The following is a 13,435-nucleotide window of genomic DNA, read 5'->3' on the forward strand; positions in this document are numbered from 1 at the left end:
ATCTGATCTGGAGATGGTCTAGGTAAATAAGCAATCACTGGATGAAACAAAACTTGGCTTATGTAGTAAATTATGTAGTAAACTGAAGAGCAGAGAAAAATCAAAGCAGTAAGTTTCCCTCAAATATGCATGCTTAGAAATTTAAGAAGCTACATATCAGAAAAAGACTTGAAATGACATTAGAAAAACTAATTTTAGCCTTTACCTGGTTTGAGGTCGAATCCATTTCAAGGCATGTCGTGGTGGTACAGTAATGGTGGGATGATAAAATGTGCAGTCAGGTCTTGTACACTGAGTATTAAATCTACAGTGCTAAAGACAGAATAGTTTCAGTAACATCAGCAAAGCTAATACAAATAAACACAGCAACATGAGATGACAATAACCAGCCCACCCTAACATTAATGGGGTAACAGATGGCCTGTAACATTCACTTTAATACCACTGAAGCCTTAAAAAAGGAGCCCCCACCAAGACACAAAATCCTCATCAAAGAGCAACAGCAGGCTATATTTCAAAAGGAACTTCAGCATGTAATACAAACTTCCAAAAACCAGCCGGCGCAGCCTGTCCACTGTCCCACACATCAGCACTGTGCACCCTCATCTGTGCCCCGCCGCAGCAGGGGAGGGAAGGCCTCTCGCGTGGTCTTCAGGCTGTTATTTCAGACAGAGATTCATGCTGAGCAGCTAAATGGCTGGAAATCCATCCATCTTTAGTACACAGTTAAACCCATCAGCAAAGTATGAGTGGTATCATTAAGTACTGCTCAATTTCATCATCTCAGTTCCCGCATGAAGGGGGGGAGGGGCCCATGCTTTGGGCCAAAGAAGGGAAACTGACTAGCAAAGGAGCGCAGCGCCTGGAAGAGGTTAGACTGCTCATACTTCGTTTCAAAACACTTGGCCTGAGGGGCCCAGACCTGGGCTCAGGGACAATTAAGGAGGAATTTAAAGGTCTTAAAGACCATAAAGTTAACTCTAACCAAAAAAAAAGTTAAGCTAGGGGGTGGGACAGGGGAGGAAGACATTTAGTTTGCTAGTGATCTTTACAAGTCTCAGAATTGAGAAATTATCACTAAATTCAATTTTTTGAAAATCAAAGTTCTTACTTTTGGATGATAGAAGGGACACTCCATCTTCTTACAAGCAGGGAAGTAACGGCAGAGCTGACTACTAGAAGGTGGTGCTGGTGGTGTAACTGCTGACAAAAATAAGGACAAAGATCAAATTTATTTAGGAATATGATTTTTAATGCAATCTGCTGATGTTTTAATGGGAACCACTTTAAAATACAATGAGGAGGTTTGCATAGTCAGTCAAGATAAAACAGTTTATAATACTACAGGATGGGCACACCTCTTTCAAGATGGGCTGGATTAACTGATTCTGGCACAGTGATTTCTACAACTATTCCTTGTTTTTCTTTTATTTCAGTTTATAGTCAAAAAACATCATTTTCCATTTTTTTACCCAATCGCAGTAATACAAAAAGTCACTAACCTGGTTTTGGAGACAGTACTGGAATTCTTCTACTCATGTGAGTGAAGGGACAATCTGGTTTAGTACATTTTGCATCATATTTACAATTTGGATGAACAAACAAACATTTTTCAGCAAATTTACAATTGGGGAAGGCTCTATAAAACAAAAAAACATTATTCACATTCAATCTTCTCAGTGCAGTATCCACTTTTTTTGTAGAGTGTCCTTCATACTATTTCATCACTCCTTGTTTTGAGAAACAGAATAGGAAAAATAGGAAATTCCATTTTTAAATGAGGCCAGATACCAAAATAGGACACACCTGTCTATTCCAAAGCCTGGGGTAGTAACAGATTTTCAGCTCAAAAGTTAGAAGGGATTTTGGTGATAAGGAACACCACTTACTCTATAATCAAGGTCTATGTTTGTAATATTTTATGGAGTAAACTCAATATAGTGAGCACAATACATGTTGGCAAGGCACCATACTACAAAAAAAAAGAGACTCATCCCATGGTCTCCCTGTCTGCACATCCACATAATTCTCACATCAGAATTTCCTTAAAGAAGTTAAAACATGCAGAGATTCCACCTATAGGATGAAAATAATATCTAAAAGCCATTCCTCAAAGCTCATTCCAATGGACCAGCCAGCAGGCAAGGAAAAACTGTACTCAAGTCTAAAATGTTTTCTCATTATAACTAATTTTCCCCCAATGCCTTAAAATCTGTGTGTGAACACAATACATACAAACTGGGGACGATATTATATACTCAACTCCTTAAATGCACAGAATCCTTAAGGAGACCCCAAAATTTCAGTACCTCATAGGACTGAGGCACAAAGCAGCCTCCTCCCACCTCCCGCACCCAATCTCTCACTCACACACAAGTGTGCTGTCTTGCAGGGGCCACAGTGAGTGCCCCTGATGCATTTAGCTATTAAAACTTGTCCACAGAAAAGAAAAAACCAAGTGAGCTGTATCTAGCAATTAACCTGAAAACCAGAACCTGTCCACTGCTACTCACTTGCACGGTGAGATGGGGTGATGGTAGGCACACTCGTCCCCGTTCTTACAGGCAGGCCAGTACTTGCAGCGCTCCAGAAGTTTTTCTGGTTTCTGCGCCACACTCAGTTCACTCATCTCAGCTACGAAGGGAAAGGAATTAAATGCACCTCATTAATTATGATCAATTCAGGACATGGCACCTTTAATAAATTTCCTGCAAAACCCAGTCTTACAATCTTACGTTCTTCTATGTCTATAGTTACACAAAATAAATGAGTTCAAATAACATGACTAACACAGACATTAGAATCCCATAAGAGACGACGAGGAAGCGGACTGCCATCCTCACTGTGAAGGGTCACGTGGACAGTGACGCTGAACTACAGCCAAAGTTCTCACCAAAGAAATTCCAATTCCCAAAACCATTTCACCTGAATTAAATATAAAAGAGAGGAAAGAATGTGAAGTAGGAAGCCAGTAAGATAAACTGTGAACTGAGAACATCGGGTGATTAAAAATGTGAACTAAAATTCTCACATTCAGGCAAGACGATGAGTGTCCAGACACAAAAGTGCTCCCACTCACTGAGGTACAAGCTGTTTTGAGAGTCTGGGAGACAGTCACATCAATGTCTACAAAAGAAGGAAAAGATTTTTGCCTAAAGTCACAAATGCCATTACCTACAGAGGCCCAGCAGATCAGCTAACAGAGCGAGGCAGACTGAGGGTGAGGTGATCAAAAGGCAGAAAGCCTCGTGGAAGAAACAAAGGTGAGGAGGAGCAAACTGGAGAGCAAGCTTGTGTCCCACCCAGCGTGCTCAGGCCACTCCATTCACAAGGCCAATGTCAACAACTATGACATAGGAGAGTGACTCGTGCTGCAAGGCAGTCTCCCAATTCAGAAAGCCAAAAACCTTTTTATATGACATCTAAATTTTAAACACCGGCCAGTTAACTGAAATTTAAAACACGTTTACTTTAAATGAAACAAAATTACACCTGCAGGCTATAATGAAGGCTGCCAACTTCTGGTCCAAGACACCCACCACAGGCGTTACACATTACAGTTCATACTCATGTTTATGAAAGCAAGTATCACTTCAACCACATCCCTGCAGTCCTCTCGCCTGAGGTCAGGCAGTTCAAATCTGCTCTCTCACTTACTGGCTGAGCTGGACACTTCAGGTGAGTGTCAGCTAACTAACATCCCTGAACTTCTGCTTCCTCATCTACACAAAGAGAAAATAACGTCTTCCCTAGGGTCTCATGGTTCAATGGAAACAAGAAAGCAACCAATCAAAACCAAACACTGCAACAGCCAGTATTAGGAGTTCTTATCGTTTCAGTGACCCCCAGTGACCCCCACCTCAGTGTTCACGATGAAGAACAAGGCACACAAATCCAGCCCTAAGGCCCAGACAGGAGCATCATCAAAGCGCCACTGGGACCACGCCTGGCACAAAGCTCCATGCTACTTTAAAAACAGTACAAGTCATTACTCAGCCCAGGATACAGACATATATATAAACCTCAAAATGTGACAGGGCTGGAAGGAGCAGTTCTCCCCAATTTTAAATGTTTTTTGTGTCATTCCTGCTGAGAAACATGTCTTACCCTCTCCTCCTAAAGAACTTACTTTAAAAAAAAACAACAAAAAAAGGACTTACTTTAGACTCTGGTATATACTTAAGAACCCAGACCAAGTGAAGAAGCTAACAGAACACCCAAGAGCGAGGTGGCTAGAAAAGGGAGGAAAACCTCATCTCATGAGCAAGATGAAAGGAGTTAACACTGTTCAAGGAAACCTGCTCTGATGGAAAGATTAAGTCACACATTCGAAGGTCACAACTCTGGTTTTCCCCAACATTTACTTCATATGCTATTAAAATTCTTCCTTTATAGAGAGGCAAGTTCACTTTTTTTTGCAAGCTATAAAATGTGTGCTGCCTTCCTGGGAGGGGCTTAAAATGGATGCTGCTGTTGGTAACATCCTTGAAACACTGGACAAAAAGCCATCAAAAGCAATTACAAAGTTTCAAACTCCCTGTTTGGAGGGGGAGAGCAGGAGAGGCCAGAGCCCCTTTGTGGAGTCTCTCCAGCCTCACTTCCATCCTACTAAGAAGCTTCACCTCCGAGCAGCAGTGGAACACACAGTCCCAGCTCAAAACAGCAGTAAGGGTTCACCGCTCGTCAGCCGTCTCCGTAACAGCCAGGGCACCGGTGTCACCCAGGCAAAAACGCTTACTAACACGTTGCTTAGAGTGCCACCCACGGCTGTGACACACATACCAATGATGCCTAACTTGGACGTCTACATTTAAATGAATGATACCATATCAAAAATTAAACCGCTAAATTGAAAAACAAAGAAACGAAAACACTAGAACCTTCTCTTGTTTTAGACAAAAACACCAGGCAAGGAACCTGCACTGCCTGATCACTGCCGTTCTGACCACCTCAGTTATCACTTAAAATTTTTCTTCGATAGGGTCAGATGTTCAACTCCCCCCACCAGGCAAAACCATGACACTGCACCACAGACTCAGCAGAAAAGGCACTTGTTCAAGACAACAGCGGTGTCTCCATCACTCACAATCCCTCCCTAAAGGCTATTATATTTCTAGTTCCTGAAAAAGTATTCAATACCTTTTCATCTCTGCCAAGAGGAGGATTACTTTGGAAAAATTTCAAAACCCATTACTGCTTTTTTTTTGACACTGCTCATTTTAAGATTCAGTAATTGTCTCCCCTGCCAACAAATGTTTCTTAAATTTTTATAAGCTATGAGGAGCACGATTATCATTCTGTATCATGAATGAAAATAACCAGTGAGAGATGAGAAATGTTCATCTGCCTAAAAATATGCTGCTATCTGAACTGAATTCATCTGATTTCCACTAACTACTATGTCTCAATATTAATTAATTTAAACATAACTTCTTCTCTAAGCTTTCAAGATGTATTTTGACAGATTAGGTGAGAAACTCCTTTCAAGAGAGTTTCACTAAAGTAGAAACAGCATCAAAATCCAAGTGGATTTCCTGTCATGTAAATTACAAGAGAGACAGCTGCTGCTATGAGGGGAGAGCAGCAAGTATAGTTTCCAAAGGGGGAAAAGGTCAACAAGGCCTGAAGAACGATGGCTCGTCCTGCAACAAGCGCCCTGCAGAGGTGTTTTCTGGCTCCCACGGCTGAGCTCCATCTTAGTCCTAGAGTAACAGCCTGCCTACGAAACATACACGGAGGGACAGTCTCAGACTTAACTGGTCATTTTGTCTGAAAATAGAAAAAGGCCACTACTAAGTTACAAACAAATAAAAGCAAGGCCTCCAACCAACATTCATCCAAGGATGTCAGAGACGTCCTCCACAGTGACAGCACCCTGAGAAGGCAAGTCTGAGCTCCCCACACACCGTTTGGAAAGCTACCATCTGGGTCCTCAAGCTGCCTGCTCAGCAAGCGCCACTGCTGCGGGTGGAGGAGCCCCGCGAGTCCCTCGTGTGAGGCTGCGCTGTGGTGTGCGGGTCTCATTCCTTCAAAGCTCATGTCCTCCTCTTGATCTGACATGTATCCTGGGGGGCTGGGGACACCATCCAGCGTCACTATAAACTTGGGACTTGCAGGTTTATCTGGTTGTACAAGATCTCTGCCAGACAGATAGAAAATACCATAGAATTAGGGAAACGCACAAAAAGCTGAGCCTCCTAACATGCCCTTCAACAGAACTATTGCTCCCTTACTTGCTTTGCAGTTTGTTCATTAACCAAGACGACTTGGTAGGACTTCCAGGTACAGCACTGGAGGATTCCTGCTACACACCAGGGCTACAGCCGAGCACTGCAGCCCAACGCCAGCGACCCTTCAGGCTGCTCTAGGGGCAATCTCCCCTCAACCCTGACCCCTGGCATCCAGCTGACCCTTAGAGGGTCACATGGAGGAAATAAACTCAAAAGTCGGCATCTACCTATGCTCAGAACACGACAGCCAGCAGTTCTATACTTATACTAATTTCATTATCTGTATGTTTGTTCCTTTACAGAACATTTAGTCCATTATCCAAGGCAATAATCACCCCAATCCAATCTGCTAGCTCTGGTGAGATTTTCTGATTTTGATCACCTGGCTTTTAAAATTTCTTGGATGTGCATAAAGAATCTTATTAATAGAATTAAATCATATACTGACTTATCTGTAGGATAATGCATATCTGAACAAGAAAGATGAACTGGAATTTTTGAAAACTGGATTTGCCTTATGATTCAGGGCCTAACCACTGAATCAATAAAGCACTCTACACTGGGGGCTAGGATGGGGGGGCTGGGAACTAGCGGTTAACCTCCACGATCTAGTCAACACGAGTTAGCTACGCAAGAAAAAGAAACCATCTACCGTGTCTGCATAAGGTGTCCTGTCAGTACCCGAAGGGTATCTGCGGTCTTCATCCCCGACTCTTGGTTTGGTGCCACTACTATCTCCTCAGACAGCTTTGGCTTCTTCAGAATAAATGATCTTGTGTCTGCATGGACCATGGATTCCATGTCATAGTAATCTGAGCCAAAAAAATTGGCCACAAATGTTTACTGTTGAATATAGCTTGCATTCCCAACACAACACACGTGAGAAGAATGTCAATCTTATATATTTGTAATTATTTTCAAAGAAAAATTACAATGGTTCTACTCAGGAATAAGGCTACAATTTGCTGCCAAACATCTTTTCAAAGAAGTCAAGTATTCCTCTCCTCATACAACACATTACCAAGGGATTCTAGTGAATGCTTCCTGCCTACAGTATAAAAGAATCTTCCATGAGGCATCTAATCGCGGATATTATTAACAATATAAACTCACTTTAAGTCCAACAATATTTTCTAAAAACAAAGAACGAAGAGTCCTAATGTGCCCTAGAATTATGATATAAAGACTGCTTTAAAAAATCTGTCTGAAATCTGTTCTGTTCATTCTGCACAGTACCATTTACAGAGGAAACACATCCTGATGAAAAGAACTCCACTGGCGAACGTTCTGCCTAGCTGTAGAATGACTACTTTTAAAGGGAATTTTAAGATGAATGGGCTCTGGTAAAAACACAGCAAGGAAAACTCTGATCTTTAATGCAAGCAGCCACAGATCACACCATCTACAATATGGTTCTTAAGCTCAACTACTTCACAGAATACACTGAGACCTGGAGCCCAGGATGGAGATGGCTAACCTATCTACAGGCAATCTGCTGGCTAAAGTTAATGAGTGTACTTCTCTTAAAATTAACAGGCAAATAACAGAGACCAAAATTCACAGGATATTTATTCATGTTCATTCACTGAACAAACTGAACACTTGAGAGCACTGTGCTAAGTACACAAAGAAAAAAAATAGCGAAACAGATGTATACACAATTTCAAAAGAACATGCCCCAAAAGGTGATCCAAAAAAGGCATGAATACAAAGCAACCTACTCCAGCTGGGAATCAAGGAAAAGCTTACAGAGGATGAGCATCTGAAACAGGTATTAAAGGAATGAGCAGGAATAAACTAGGAGGGAGAGCAGGAGAATAAACAGAGCATTTTTCAGGCAGAGGCAATGGAGACAGGAGGGGCTTCCTAAGGCACAAGGAACTGAAGACAGAGAGACACGTGGTGCCGCTGGAGGGGTGTGTGGCGGGCTGAGGTGGTAAGTGACGAGAAGGAGGAAGCCTAAAGGATCTTGTATTTGTCAATGAGTTTGGATTCTGGTCTAGAAGTAAAAAGTAATCAAGAGAGGTTTCTAAGTAGGGAAGTGACACGAACGAGCAAACTGGTTTTTAGAAAAACAGATGGTGGTAAGAATGGACTGGAGTCCCAGATCTCAGTTGAGGCTGCTGCCCAGGAGAGATGGTGAGACTCTGAGATACAAGATTCTCACCCCCTGTCCTCTTCTCACACACGCAGGAGGGAGACACATTCCACACTCACATCAGCACTAGCAGAAAGATCAGGTTCATTTTCGACTACAGACCAGACAGGAGGCAGACCTGCCTTCCCCTGCAAGGGCAGGACGAATGGTAAAGACAGAGGAAGAGGAGAAACCTGACTCAGGACAACAGAAAGAACAGGTTTAAAAGGGGACAAAGATAAATTCCAATTTTAGATTTATTTGTTTTGAGGTCTTTGTGAGGCTCTCGGATGTTTAGGAAGAAGTTGAAAATTCAGATTTGATCATTAGGAGGGAGAGAGAAATAAGAGAAGCAGAGTCAAAATGGAAGGTGAAATGAGAACATTTAATAATCTGTACATATTCAGTGCTGCCGTCTTCTCACTGAATCCTCACAGGGAGCCCAGGAAGCAGACTTTCCTCCATGTCACAGATAACCGAGATGCAGTTCAGCGTTCTTAATTGATTTACTGAGTTCTCACAGCTGGCAAAGGCAGGGTCCTGAGTATAGTCCGAGGGCTGCTGCCCCTCCTCACCACCCTGTACTTTTCGAGGCAAAGCACTTCTACTACTGTGCATCTTAGGAGAATATAGAAGAGAAGAAAGTCCATGCAGAGGGCAGGTCACAGGGTAAAGTAAACAGTTTAAGGCGTAGCAGAGGAAGAAGGGAGTTGAAGGAGAATGAAAAGGAATTAGTAGAAAAATAGAGAATGAAGTCCTGGAAGCCAAAGGACCAAAGAAGGAAGAAAACACTGGAATGCAAGTGTCACACACCACAGAATTCTGAGATGTGTGCGCGGAAAACAGAGCTTCACACTCCACACGAGCCTGGTCACCTCTGCAAGACTCTTGTTAGCAGCCTAGGTCAAGGAGAAGCAGACAGATGGGAGAGTTAGTGACATCTTCTAGGTAAAGACCACAGGCTGAACCCACGTACTGTTTCCTCCTGAAACTCCAATAAAATGTCAATAAAGGATTAATTTTTTAAAAATCTCCCGAAGAAAATCATTGTAAAAAAGAGAACCACATTTTGAAAGTGGAAAACTAACTTAGATCTCCAAAAGCTGAGTCTTAAGCCAACAATGAAGCAATGTCGCGTGGATCGGGGACCCCTGGGAAGAGGTTGGGGAGAAAGGACACAAAAGTGGGGTCAAGCATCCATTTCAGAAGCAGTTAGTTCCTCCTAACCTCCATCTGTTTCCCTCTTTTCTGACGCACACCCTTCCCCCACCTCTGTACTGAGGCATGTTTGGAACAAGTGGAGATGTGCTTTCCTGCTGGTCAGTGCTGGAGAGGCTTACGGACGAAGCATCACGGTCTCTGATGGAAACGTGTTGGAATAAAATAAGCCAACTGTACACTATGAAAACTTTAAAAAGCAGTTACATTTCCTGATAACCTTTGACCATTTTCTCCCTTGGAGAGAAATGGAGCTTTAGACTCTTGAAAAGGTAAAAACAGAGGGTTTCTGGACTAACAGATGCCAGCCATGTTGAAAGAAGTACCATTCTGAACACAGGTGGGAGGAGGGTGTTAAGTAAACATTACACAGTAATTAACGCTGAGGCTCTCTGCTCAGCCCTTTGTCCCCACTTAGCTCCCAGAACCCTGGCAACCAATCCATTTCTTGAAAGATCTTTCTTTGGAGAAGCTAACCAGCCTAAGAGGAAAAACCCAAAGACATCATGGTGCCCCCAGACTAGACAGGCAACACAAATCACTTGCCACTGCAGGATCCACATGCAAATAAGAATCAAAAGCCCCTCACCTTACCCCAACCAGTAAACCCAGGAGGCCAATCAGCTTTTTAAGTGCCCCACTCTTAGACGTAAGTTAGCCAAGGCTGCCCAGACGTCGGAGGGAAACCACTGTCATGAAAGACAGTTTTTCCAAACAGCTTGGAGAAAACAAGACCAAGGAGGGACGGGGGGAAATGTCCAAAACTACTTTTAATATCTTCAGAAAAATAAAAGGAAGTACTGTATATATGAAACAAGATCAGTATGTTAGGAAATAAAGGTAATAAAAGGGCTCAGAGAAATAAAAAACATGACAGGAGGTAAGCAAAGGATATACTCATTCATAAACCTCAGAGAAATACTTGACGCTTCAAACTGTATGTGCACCATGGATAAAGATGACTAAAGGAAACAAAAAGAATGTACAAATACAATACACACAGACCTTAGCTGTCAAACACCCTGAAAGAAGATACTCTTATGTAGAAAGCAGGATGAAATGCTGGCAGACGAGAGGGCAAATCAAGGGTGGAGAATATCTCAAGCACTTTAACAGACAGAAGGGAGAAGCCAGAAGAGAGGCAGAGACTGAAGCAAAGGAGCGTAGCAACACCAGAACGTCCATCAGCGGGGCAGGGTCTGGTATCTGGGTAGAAGGTAGCCCTGAGACAGATTAAGTTCACCCTTCTGAGACAGAGGGCCAGGGAGGGTCAGGGAACACAGTTGCTGACTGTGAATCCTGAACGTGGGTGAAGAAAATTCAGTTAGGAGCCAATATGGAGGGGTCAAGGAACCAGAGTTTCTGACACTGGGCAGGTTTAGGGGAGACAGAAGGATGCAGGAGAAAGAAAGATCTGAATTTTAAGCCTGCTGGGATCCAACGGCTCCCTCCATCAGCAGACAGTTACGAGGCACTGAACATGCAGCTGGCAGGGACCAGGCACTGAGAACACAGGGAAAACACGGCACTTGCCCCTGTTCTGAGGTAGCCTGCGGTGTGTGTGTCTGTGTGTGCTGAGGGTGGGGGAGACAGGTAAACAGTAAGTTACAGTGGCTCTAAGAGCAGAAAGCTCTAGGGATAGCTCTGGCCATGAGATCCTGAAGAGAAGTGGAAGTGAGGATAAGGCTGAACAGGCTGGAGGACACTAAAGCAGCTCAGGGCAATGCGAAATTCAGATGGAGAGTAGGGGAGGGACTCACGTGGTCCCTGGAGCAGGGGAATGAGCAGCCAACAGTTTCCAGGGACCTGGGTGAAATGGCATCAAAGGAAGAAAGTTTCTGAATGAGGTGAAAAACACAAACACCATATAGCATGAAGAAAATGCACATCTTGTCTCCTGGCCCTAAAATATTTTCAGATCTAAATATAGCATCTTAGGGCAGGATCTAAGAGATACATGATACATTAAATGAGGTGTAAGGAATGGAAATAGCAACTGAAAAATGCTACATTACAATGAAAATTTAAGATTATTACCAACCTTGACTGATCTGCAGAGTTTCTGCCATTACTGGGTCAATCTGCAGTCGAGATAACAACTGCTTCTGTTGAGTTCCTGGAATATAAATTTAAAAACTTCACTAAGCTTAAAAAACAAATAATGTCAGCATGTGTGCTTCTCAGAAATTAAGCCTAAAATAATCTTTCTAGGTTCCTAATTGAAAGTCTTAAAAATAGTTTAAAGCTTCAACAATACAATTTAATAATAATTATAGACCAAAGGTCTGTAAGACAAAAACCTGTATACTCAGGTTAAACCAAAAGTGGCAGTGGTTTTCCCAGTCTGGAAGCTCGTTTTCTTGGAGGTAAAGCCTGGTGATAAAGGTAAAAAGTGCAAAAGCTGACGGGAGGTACTGCATGGACCCTTAGCACGTGCCCTGGGAGACAAGCGATGGCCAACAGCACGGTCAACATAAGAAGTATCTCCCTCTATCACCTGGGCTCTCACTATGACAAGTCAGTCTTCTACCCGCAGAACTGCAAAGTAACACCCGAGTTGCTGGACACAGTTCTCAAAAGGCAAACTATGGGCCTGGAATGGATACAAGGAGAATAAATGAAAAAGTAAGCAGATGCTCAAGCTCTGCTGTCCAGTTCCTACCCCAGCAAAGCACGGAAACAATCACTGGTATCTCCTGCAAGAAACGACGCTCAGCTGGAGTGTGTGTAATTTCTTAAACAGGTGCGTACTTCCCTCAGAGTTAAACCGCAGAACAAAACAGTGACATATCATTGATTTGTCTACTTTCAGTCTGATGGCAGGATGTCACACTTCTCTGAGCCTCCCCAGCCCAGTGCTCACCAGGTATTAAGTGTTCACTTGCTGATTTAAAACAGATGTGTTACAGTGCAGTGTAAAGAGGGATGTGACTGATCGGGTTTCAAATATTGAAAAATCAGTAATGCTAGTTTTTAAGTGTATCTATTACCGGCAGTTTCATAAGGAGAGTCTGCTCACTCAGTGCAAACATGTGAGTTGGCAACTGCTTACCAACTACCATGTTTCATTTAAAAAGTCTTTTTAATTTTAAAAGCTATGATCAGTTCAAATTTTTATCAGCTATTTTCTTTTAGAATAGAAGTTATATTACATTACTCTTTCATGGTATGCCAAAAAAACAAAAACAAAAACAAAAACAAAAACATAGAAACTTAATTCCTTCCAAAATTATCACAGTAAAAACACAATAAATCCAGAAGAGCTGACCAGAAACACAGGTGTCATCTGGTCCAGTCGTATTTCTGCAGGACAGCTTGGGAAACTGACATGTCATCAGGTTACAGGAAGTACGCTCTTCCAACTGAAATACTAACAGGTCTCTAACATATAAACAGTGAACAATGAAAGAATCATACATTTTAAAGTATTTTCACAAGACAGATACACGAAAGAGGACCATTCTCTCACATCTAGAACTGTTTCATCTCTCTATACTCATCTCTTTCCAAAACATCATTTTACAGAGTTATACTAAAAAGTATGGAATTCTAAGTTTTAGGCTTCTAAGTTAAATCATGTAGAAGAGTCTGACTTTGTCATTAAGTGTTCATGAAAAATTCAAGTTCTTTGTGACTTGCTGCCTCCATATGAAAACTCAGTCGAGTTACATGATACCACATACTCAGATTTTACCTTTCTCAATGTTTCTAAGGAAGCCAATTATTTTTACATCAGTAGTCCTTGACTGTGATTCAAAATCTTCCTCTTGAAGACCTTCAAACTGTCTGTTGCATTCAGATGCTAATGCTGAATATTCATTCATTTTAACCTCCAAAGATGAAATTTTTG

At 42.3% G+C, this 13,435-nt stretch overlaps 1 protein-coding gene across 4 annotated transcripts in view; it reads right to left on the reverse strand.

Annotated features, from left to right (window-relative positions):
• The window catches only part of ZC3H14 (zinc finger CCCH-type containing 14), a 37,096-nt gene that overhangs the window by 594 nt on the left and 23,067 nt on the right, over positions 1 to 13,435 (reverse strand). The window contains exons 10-16 of one of the 4 annotated variants that reach the window (XM_074365171.1): positions 11,627 to 11,701; positions 6,883 to 7,042; positions 5,907 to 6,139; positions 2,514 to 2,634; positions 1,503 to 1,639; positions 1,112 to 1,200; positions 206 to 312 (exon numbers count right to left, since the gene is read on the reverse strand). In XM_074365171.1, coding sequence (XP_074221272.1) covers positions 206 to 312; positions 1,112 to 1,200; positions 1,503 to 1,639; positions 2,514 to 2,634; positions 5,907 to 6,139; positions 6,883 to 7,042; positions 11,627 to 11,701 — 922 coding nt within the window. Of the gene's footprint in view, positions 1 to 205; positions 313 to 1,111; positions 1,204 to 1,502; positions 1,640 to 2,513; positions 2,635 to 5,906; positions 6,140 to 6,882; positions 7,043 to 11,626; positions 11,702 to 13,435 lie in introns of all 4 variants that reach the window. The other 3 variants (XM_074365170.1, XM_074365173.1, XM_074365172.1) reach the window with 3 other exon arrangements.

Source organism: Camelus bactrianus, chromosome 6 (genome assembly GCF_048773025.1).
Source record: "Camelus bactrianus isolate YW-2024 breed Bactrian camel chromosome 6, ASM4877302v1, whole genome shotgun sequence".
Classification (NCBI taxonomy): domain Eukaryota; kingdom Metazoa; phylum Chordata; class Mammalia; order Artiodactyla; family Camelidae; genus Camelus; species Camelus bactrianus.